Consider the following 10,361-nt stretch of genomic DNA (forward strand, 5'->3'; position numbering starts at 1 on the left):
CGAGGTTCAAAATCAGTTTTCCAAACACTGCATGTTCACGATCTTAGTTCTTTAAAAAGACGATTGCCTTGGAGATCGGTCTGCAGGATTCGCAGTGTCCAGAAGCAGAAACAAACGAGAGGTAACACTGACCAGAGTTGGGGTTGTTACAACAAACCAACGGGGGGTCTGCAAATGTTAGGAGAAGGGGGGCACGTCGAGCCAATCCCGGTATTTAAAACGCCCGGATGCCATCCAACCCTATTCCGATCAACAACAGGGTTTCTTTTTGAAGACTCTATTTTAAGGGTTAAAAAACCTATTAACTCTCTCCCTCATGCAGAGAGAGAGAGCCAAAAGGGAATTCTTTGCAGTCCTCCAATTGCACAGGTTTGTAATTGCTATTTTTTGCTCAACTCCATAAAAAGCAGCTAATTAAAAAAAATCTTCATTTAAAAATAAGTGACAGAAATTGCAGAGAGACAGGGAGGGGAAGCAATTTCGCTGTAGCCACGCTGCTTTGAGTAAGCCCCAGCCGCCGACGTCACGACTGTCCTCCAGAGCGCCTTATTTGGGAGGTGGCGCTTCGTCGTGTCCCGCTAAGCCAATCAGCCGGTCCAGGTAGGCCAGTCAAGTCCCGCCCCCAGTCCGCCTCTCGGGCTATAAAGCGGCGGTTTCGCGCCGGGGAGTCGTACAGGGTGTTTCTTAGCTTCTCGGAATCGAAGCGAGGTGTTCAGCAGTCCTTTAACGAGGAAGCTCAAACCCCGGAGTATGCAGAGTGCAATGTTCCTGGCTCTCCAGCATAACCAGATGGAAAGAACCGCATGCAACTGCCCGGGCCACGAAGAGAAAAAAGAGAAAATAAAGAGAACGCTGTGAGTTTATGATGATCGTCATTTTTTACGAAGGGCTCGGGTGGGAGTCGCCTAGATCCTGTTGTTTTCTCCCGAGGAAAAGTCTTCGTAAAACGCATTTCAGCAACCAGCAACGTTGCAAGCAATTGTTGCAATGTTGGCCTTTATGCCCCCGTGGTAGGCGAGGTGAATGCGGTTGACTTCTGTTTTACCTGTTTCGCTTTTAAGAGGCGAAGGGTTCTGTGCGAACTGGAGACTTGCTTACGTGCCTCGAAATATGACGCTTATCTGTGACAATCCTGGAGCGTCCCCTTAGATTAGGGACTCCAAAGTTGCTCTTTTCCCTTATCTAAATCACGCTGACCAGGAGAGGCTTTAAATACCAGTGAAAACCACATTGAAAATTAGGAAACTATAAGAGTGTATTAACTGTGGATTAAGGCGAATTCTTTATCTGTAGGGACAATAAAAAAGTTTCGTGTTCTCAGTCTGACAAAGTTGGTTACCCAGCGATGTGACCACTTTATTAGTCAGGGAGTCCTGTTCCCCGCGAGCGTTTGGGAGAGGGGATCTCCCCGGTATAAACTCGGCCGTGCAAACTTTCTAAAGTGAGAACTGAAGGTTTCATTGTGTTAAAAGGATTTTCCCATGATTGTGCTGTGCAGCAATAGATGAGCCCTTAAAATAAATCAGGTAGTTGTTCTCCTGCCCCAATAAAGTACCTGTTGGGTATTGCATAGGTTCCTAAACGTCTTTTCTGCAAAGTATATTGTTTTCAAAGTTCATTCTACAAAAACTAGCCAGCAAGAGACTTATTCTATTTGGCATCAGTTAGATTATTAAAAAAGCATTTCCAAAGACTTTCGAGTTTCCAGCTGTAAAGGAGGTCTGGCCAGGTCCTTGCACCTTCTGCAAAGTTCATTCAATATTGCTTTCTTGATATTGTACCCAAATTACATCAGCCCATAGTATTCAGAAACTGAGTAATATTGAATATTGGGTGACTTCTAGAGCCAGAGAAAGTAACAGCCAGCACATGTGTACTGGGAAGTCAGTCGTGCTGAATTTAGCAGGATATTTGCATCATGGATTCCTGCATCCATATGCATTATTTGATTGAATAAGAGATTTGCATGTGTGACTAAGTTCGTGCAGACAACCCTGTCATGCCTCAAACATGACTTTTCTCTGGGAGCAAATCACACTTTCAGCTGCCAGTCATCAAGTGATGACATACAAGCAAGTTAGTCACTACATCCAAAGTCTGTGACTTGATCAGTTAATGATGTGTGTGGGGAGTGGACATAATTAAAATCTGGAGTCTTGTAAATATAACTGTAGCTGATTGTAATTATTGCAAGCCCAATTGTCTTTGCATTTTTATTAGAATAAAAATCTGGGGACAAATTAATTTATTTTACTTTTGGGGTCTTTTTTTTCCAGTATCAAAGATTGGAAATCAAGATTGAGTTACTTCCTGCAAAACTCATCTGGTTCCCCTAATGCAAAGGACAACAAGAAAGGACAGCAAAAGGCTTGCTTCAGGTAAGTGTTTCTTTTGCTGCCAAAGGGGGTCTTAGTATTTGTTTTAACTTATCTAATAGGTAACAAAAGCAATGAGAAGCATTAAACAAGAAAACTTATTCTTCATCTTTTTTTTTTCAGGCCCTCTCCTGAGGAAGCCCAGCTGTGGTCAGAAGCATTTGATGAACTCCTGGCTAGCAAATGTAAGTTGCCTTCAAAAGTGGGAAGTTGACAGGCAAGGACACCTTTTGTCCTTTGCAAGAGCTTTGGAAAAACTGCTTCCTAGGACAGGAACTAGCAATTTCCTCCTGCATCAGAATTCTGGAAATCCACTTCTGCCTGCCGTTTGTGCCTGACTTGAAAAATCAGCATTTGGGGCTGCTTACTTGCGTCCTCAAATTTGCCTATTTGTACTGAATCCATTTGGTCTGTGAAACTCTAGGTTTTGCATTGCAGTTCCTGTGTATTTTTAGCTGGCCTTGCATTCCTTTGGAACTATGTCAGCTGTAATGTACATCTGCAATACAAAAGGGAGCTGTTACTTCAGAGGTTTTCTGTGTGGCAAGTCAGTGTTCTTGCCCTGTGTGGGTGCAATCTAGGCCGAAAGAGATCTGCTTAGACCAGAGTAGCTGCAGCAGCGTCCACTGTGTATGTTGCAAGGGACAACGTTTACAGGGCAATAAAAGCAGCACTTCTCTGCATCCAGTGATAGCTACTGTTCCAGTGCATTCTTGTTACCTCTTATGTGTGGCTTCGATGCATTCCTTAGGGTGCCTGCAAAGCCATTTTTTCCAGACACTTTCAGACTTCGTCTTTTTTAGCCTTGAGGTCAGGGAGCCCAATCATTTTGCACTTAAAAACCTTAAAAGTAAAAAGGTCCCTGTCTTTTCTAGTTAGCACCTCACAGTCCTAAGGCTCTTTTATAGTATTTGGAGTGAATAAGAATCTTAGCCAAGGGCTTGGAGAAGAGATCTGGCATGCTGTGTACGTTGTCAGCCTTGTGAAAAAGAGTGTTTTGTGTCATCCGGTGTGAAATGGTTATTCTGCCGTTTCACTGTGCATCAATAATAATAATGAGATTATACGAGTCCAGTTCTCATTGCAAATCCTTTGTTGTCCCTGCTGACAAAAAAGAGAAAAGGTTAATTAATTTGTGTTGGCAGTAGTGTGAACTTCTGAGTCAGTCTTTCCATTGCTTGAGTTTATAGCTCTTATCTAAATATTTACGCCTGTCCAAAGGTTAACATACAGAATCTACATGCAGGAGAGAAATTGTAGAAGTTATTCTTCTCCAGACTGCTTTAATTGCAGTTATGTTATTCTATTAAGAGAGAAAGCAGCTGATTTTTAAAATTGCAGATATTAATTTTGAATTGGCCAGCTGTTTCAGACAATTCTTACCCTTGTTTAAAATGAAAAATAGTTTGGCATGTTATATATAAATTATCTGGTGGACAGATAAAAGATCAAGACAAGGGCATTTGTATGGAGGCAAATGCATATATGCACAGTACATTACTGGGAAGCTTTGAACTAATGTGTCCCTTCCACCTTTCTCTATAGATGGTCTCGTAGCCTTCAGGGCATTCTTGAAATCTGAGTTTTGTGAAGAGAACATTGACTTCTGGCTGGCTTGTGAGGATTTCAAGAAAACCAAGTCCTCACAGAAGCTGACCTCCAAAGCCAAGAAGATATACACTGACTTTATTGAAAAGGAAGCTCCCAGAGAGGTGAGCAACAACTTTGCATTAGAAGTGCTTTTTCAGCTATTGATTTGAGGCCAACGGGTTGTTAGGATCTAAGCTGGTTGGTCTGAGGTCCAAAGCACTGAAAGTATTCACAGGACAGAGCCTGTGTGAAAATGTGCCGTCAGAATTGGCAATCAGATGGATTTTTTCAGGAAATAACTCCGGTACTCTTACTAAAGAATATTTAATGAAAAATCTTCCATGGATTTTTCAGTTGCAGTGTAAGATCAGTACAAATTAGAAAGAGATAAACAACCTCAGAACAACTCGTATATTTTCTTGAATAGCTGTCAATAAAGTCCTCTGATGAGACTGCTTAGTATGCAGTATCAGGATTCCTGACAATGTGGATCCCATTATAAGATTAGTTAAGATCCTTGGGTTATGAGTTACCATTTCTCATGTGTGTACACAGTTACATCCACTATGAAAGCCTTGTCACTCTTGACTATTTTAGACTTTACAGTGGACTCCTATTAATTGGTCTGAAATTCATTCATGATTAAATTGCTCTGTGTTACCCAAAGTAGGAGTAGACCACCAGCAGTAATCTTGCTATGAGTTTCATAGAACTGTAACCCATCGAATTGTCTCCCATCGAAGCCTCTATAAATACAGCTAAGCTGAGAAAACATTAATGATGATCCTCTTTCTGCCAGGGATAGCTATTGCTACCTCGGAGCATTTTGCTTGTCAACGAACACAGCATCTTGCTTGTGTGTGAATACTCTGACTAAGCTCAAACATATGGTGGGTAGCCTCTAGTTTTTATAACATTAGAGGATTGGACAAATTCAGCAATGGCTGCCAGTATTCCTTTTTACATCCCACTTCTGCTTCTGTAGAGCAAGCAAGAAGGGATGACTGTCTCCATCTTTGCTTGAGTGTTCCAAAGCATCAGATTGACCACTGTAGGGCGACAGCAATAAATTACTTGGCCCCTCCCTCTTGTCTAGCTTAGGCAGTTATCTTCTTGTGGACCATGCTTGATAAAATATTCCTCTTTCTATTTCAGATCAACATAGACTTCCAGACCAAAAACTCAATTGCCCAGAACCTGCAAGAGGCTACTCACACCTGCTTCAGTGCAGCCCAGAAGAAAGTGTACAGCTTGATGGAAAATAATGCCTACCCACGATTCCTGGAATCGGAATTCTACCGGGAACTGTGTAAAAAGCCACAAATCAGCAGGGATCCTCAAGGAACATGAACTCCCAAGTGTTCGTGGGTAACAGAAGAGCAACAAAGAGAATGCCACTTCATCCACAGAGGAAGAGGGATCTGTGTGTCTTCGCAGGCAACATGAACTCAAACTGAATGTACAGGGGATCTGCCCCGGTATCATTTTTGTTGTCAAATGGACTGATCTGTTGACTGTGGAAGGCGTTTTTATACTGAGAGGTGATATGACAAGCATAAAAGCGAGCAAAACTGCGGGCCAGTTGCTAGGGAGACTTTGTTTTCTGTACAAAAAAAAGTGATGCATTGGGAAGGAATGTCTTGCGTGCTACCAAATTGCTGTGGGTCCTCCCAACTATATGTCAGCCTGGATGTCCCAGTACTCCACGCCAGATCAGATGCAGCCTCCTTACCAAAAAAAGAGAAGACATTAAGGTCTGGGACTGCTTTTTGTAGGTACTTCCTTATTGGGACTTTGAGAACTGCTTTGAACAATTGGCTACCCCTCATTTTCCTAAAAGATATGGGCAGCGCTTTACCCTTGTTTTCAGTTAACTCTAGCTTTCTTTACGCTGGTTCTGTTTTCTGCAGTATACCCAGCTGTGTACAGATGTAGCCAATTTCTGTATGATTGCTAGACTTAAATTCCAGTGTTGCTGTATAATGTAATACAGAATGAGATATGGAGGGATGACTAACCGACTGAAAAACAGAGCATGCTGATTATGAGTTCAGGCCAAATTCTGCCTGTGCGAGGTGGAGCAGAATCTAGTCTAGGCTTGAAAATGCCATTTTGTACAATGTATGTGTATTCCGACTCTGGTTGTGTTGTACACTCCTACCGATGCTGAACATACTGACATGGCAAACTTCTGGGAAGTTGTCATTTTTTTTTCAAATGCCAGATTTGTTTTAATAAACTTTTATTTTAATAGAACATTCTGTTTTCAATTTTGGGGAAGGGAGTTTGAAGAATGCTGCTAACTTTGAAAAAACATATAGCCATGTTGGCCCACCTTAGCATTAGGTTCCTTGGATGCTTTGCAGAATGCATTGTGTCTTAAGCTTAGCACACCTAGAACCTACTTTTGCCTGGAAAAAGTGCAAATAAGCTGCCTCTTGCTCTTCTGCCCAAATGAGTGCTTCGCTCTCATCAGCTTCCTTTCCTACACAAGACACAGGATAATTAAGAGGGCAATGTGGGGGAGGGGTGGGGGAGGTAACAGGATCAGAATATTGGAGCTTTTGAGAATATGGCCAAGCATTTGCTATGGATGAGAACCTTCTGAGATGGTAACAGGCTGGGACTTTAAAACATCCATGGATCCATACTAATTCTTCCTATAGTTTTCCATCATAAGTTCAGTTGAGCTTTCAGAAAGAATTCAGGCCGTTTCCGCACGGCCAAAAGCAGCGACGCGATGACGTCGCAAATTGCGACGCATCCCAAAAAAAGCGTTCACACAGACAGGCGGAGCTGCGGGCGTCCGCAGCCCCGCAGAAATGTGACGGTTCGCACGGAAGCGCTGCGGAAGCGGCGTCTCGCGACGTTGCGCCTGCGCACTTGCGAAGCCGTGCAGGCCCGACGCCATTTGTGACGACAGCTCCGTGGCGGCTGTTCGCACGAGTGCGGCGTCGATGCGTCACATGGGGAAAAAGAGTGGTTTTAAGCGTTTTCTGAATACACCGTCTTCGCGCCGGTTTAGCGTTTTCGCGACGGCGCGACTGCGCACCTCCGCCGCTGCGCGTGCGAACGCTCTCGCTCTGACGCTTCTTTTTCCGTTGCGACGACGTCATATTTTGCCCGTGCGGAAACGGCCTCAGAACAGGGGTGTCGGGCAATTTTAAAATAACAAATTTGGGTCTTGGCATTTTTTGGCTCCTATGATTGAACTGGTGCAGTGGCCTCATGCCCTGACCTGGATTGCCCAGCTAACTTGATCTCAGAAGCTAGGCAGGGTCAGCCCTGGTTAATATTTGGATCAGCACTCTCCAAGGGAGCATCATAGTCTTGAGGAGGCAGGAACTGGCAAACCAACTCCAAACATCTGTCGTCTTGAAAACTACATGGTTGACGTAAGTCAGCTATGACTTGATGGCATGCACGTGCATAATGGTGTCATAGGTTTAGTTTGCACTGTACCCACCACAACTTCATTGTCTTCATGTGAAAGTGCTCATAAGCCAGCAGACAAAAGCAGCGGCAGAGAGGAGATGACTTGTGCTTGGCCAGATGTTTTTTGGGGAAAATGAAACCCCAGTTGGTGCACTTTAGAGGTTCGTTTTGGTGGCCTGGATATACAACAATGGTGCTTAGCAAAATCTTGTGTGTTGCTGTTCTGAGGAGGAGAAATAATAGGGGCACACCAGTCACAAGAGGTTATAAATAAGGTCAGTGGTGCAAAATAGGCAGCAATATATTTTATAACTCAAACAAAATCCCTGATATGTTTCACTCAGGCTTCAAGGGAAAATGCGTATATGTACTTACATTACTGAGCTTATTAAAATATCTAGTTAAAATTATACACACAAGCATTAAAAGTCAGAATACAGGTTGTACTGTATACAAAACTGATAGAGCTTGTTTGTCCTTGAGATTGCATGGAAGGGAAAGAAGTCCTGGTAAAAGAGGGAGATATGATAAAACTGTATATAATTACATACTATATGTAACATTCCACATAAGAAGCCTGTTGGGCAAAACACAGTGATTTTTTTTATCTGAGCAAAAAAAGATATTTTCACCTATTTTGGACCATTGACCTTGGCCTTAGTTTTGATCCACTGTTGTCCTTCACAGGTGTAGGTCACCTACCCCTGCCCAAATGTGTTACACAGTTTGGTAGTGAACTAGTAAACTGGTGTCTGAACTGTATCTTTTCAGGATGTAGAAGGGGCTTACATGACTGAACATCCCTCCAATAAAACTGTTTCCACAGGAAAAAATAAGCATGTCAGAGAAAAAAGCCTGATATGTCTGTTTTCCAGCTGAGAAAAGTTTCTTGCAAAACCCTCACCTGCAGTCTGAATGGTAGAGCTAAAATGTAGGGTTCCCACCTCAGGACCTGCAGTCTGAATGGTAGAGCTAAAATGTAGGGTTTCGACCTCAGAACCTGCAGTCTGAATGGTAGAGCTAAAATGCAGGGTTCTCACCTCAGGACAAGCAGGTTACCGTTGATCCTGTGACAGTTTGGAGATTGCTTGTTTGACTGTTCCTCCACACCACAAAAATCCCTGCATAGAGAAAACCAACATACCAACAAGGAAGTTTGATAAGAACTGATAGTGTGTTTAGAGCTTCCAGAAGGCCTTGACTTGCAAGTAAAAAGTCTCAAGAATTTGCCCCTTGATGTACAGACCAAACTCATCAGGAAGATATCAGGGAGGCTAGACTAGAACCGTTTCCCCTGGCATGCTTATTTGCTGTGTGGAGGCAGTTTTGTTTTTTTTAATGGAGGAGATTTTAGTCAAAGGGAGCTTTGACTCTGAAATGCTTACAACCTGTTTTGTCTCTAAGATGCTCAAGCCTTGCTCTTGTGCAGATCAAAAGGGTTACCCACTTGAAACTAGGTCACACTTAAATTCAAATGCCCAGTTTTGTGGTTCCTTTGGCAACCTTAGTCAGTGAAAGGGCATTTTTTAATAGCTCAAATTGTTGATATTGGTAAGTGTTACCAAGGCCTGCAATAAGTAGGTTAAGAAGAAAAAAGGTGAAGGGGGAAAAATAGCTCATCCCATAAATTCCCAAAACTGTGACACCCTGTTTTTCCAGAGCTGTCCTGTGCAAGGCCCACCAAATGAATGGAGGCTTACATAGTACAAATACTTGCTAGGCAGCCTTCATCCACAGCAGGCTCAACCTGCTTCAGGACCCTGTTGCTACTTTAAATGGGCACAGATGTATTTCTAACAAAATAGCAGCAGCTGCCTCCATGGATTAAGTAAGCATTTACATCTTGGAGGCAGAACAGAAAGAAGTAGCTGCAAAAAGTCATTCCCATGACACAAGTTACACATTATCTGGACACAGTAATCCCAAAGGTCTGGCCGCTTACTGGATGCTTTTGGAAATGATAAGCATCTTAGTCTGATCCAGAAAGGTATTCATTTATTTAAGCCATTTTAAATGTTTGTTGTGTATATGGATGGTAGGTCTCATACTTCCAAGAATCCTGTCCACATCTTTAGACTACACAAGCTAAAACAGATCCCATACAACTGGACGAATCAGCACCCAAGGAAGAAAAAGAAGAGTTTGGATTTATACCCCACTTTTCTTAACCGTAAGGAGCCTCAAAGCGACTTACAAACTCCTTCCCTTCCTCTTACTGCAACAGACACCTTGGGAGGTTTGTGAGGCTGAGAGAGTTCCAGAACTGTGACTAGCTTCAAAGTCACCCAGCAGCTTCATGTTTCGGAGTAGGGAATCAAATGTAGTTCAGATTAAAACCATCCAATCCTGGTCCTGCTAATGTAGAGTCAGAATGGTAGTTATTAGAGTTCTGCTTTTCTCATTTCCCCGCTACCACTGTACCTCAGCGCTTGGTTGAACCTGTAGGCAGATGTTAGATGTTTTCACCACTTAGAACCTAATGTGGGTTCAGATGGAAAATATATACTTTGGCTTTAATCCTAAGAACACTTTAGGGACTAGGCCCCACTGAATAAAGTGATGATAACTTCTGGGCAGGCCTACTTTGACTTGCTTTGTTGATTCTACTGTTTCCAACAGAGATTCTTCTCTCTCTCTTTTGCCATAGTAGTCTAGTCTCAGACCACCAGTGTCTGCCTTTTCACTCGTTATCTTTCCTGTTCAATCTTTTGGCTGTATTTTGCACCCTCATATTACCCAACTGCTTTAAAAAAAAGAAAAAGAAAATAATGGTGTTTCCCTCATACAACCCACCTTAATTAAAGTAAGACCCAGCAGTTAAAGATCAGTGTTCTAAGCCCTTCTTAGTTTAATAGCATGATTTACAATCTTTTAATTAGATTCTATCTGCAGTTCCAGTTTGTACAGGGGAACACTTCATTTATTACAATAGTGTATTTTTTTTTCTTCCTCGTACTCTCT

At 42.6% G+C, this 10,361-nt stretch overlaps 1 protein-coding gene across 1 annotated transcript; it reads left to right on the top strand.

Moving 5' to 3' along the window:
- The first annotated feature begins 655 nt into the window (after positions 1-655).
- RGS2 (regulator of G protein signaling 2) lies at positions 656-6,221 on the top strand. The gene is made up of 5 exons (XM_048498329.1): positions 656-854; positions 2,277-2,378; positions 2,499-2,560; positions 3,921-4,087; positions 5,121-6,221. The coding sequence occupies exons 1-5, from the start codon at positions 751-753 to the stop codon at positions 5,313-5,315; spliced, it is 630 nt and encodes a 209-aa protein (XP_048354286.1). The 5' UTR covers positions 656-750; the 3' UTR covers positions 5,316-6,221.
- The last annotated feature ends 4,140 nt before the right edge of the window (positions 6,222-10,361 follow it).

The sequence above is a fragment of the Sphaerodactylus townsendi genome, linkage group LG05 (genome assembly GCF_021028975.2).
Source record: "Sphaerodactylus townsendi isolate TG3544 linkage group LG05, MPM_Stown_v2.3, whole genome shotgun sequence".
NCBI lineage: Eukaryota > Metazoa > Chordata > Lepidosauria > Squamata > Sphaerodactylidae > Sphaerodactylus > Sphaerodactylus townsendi.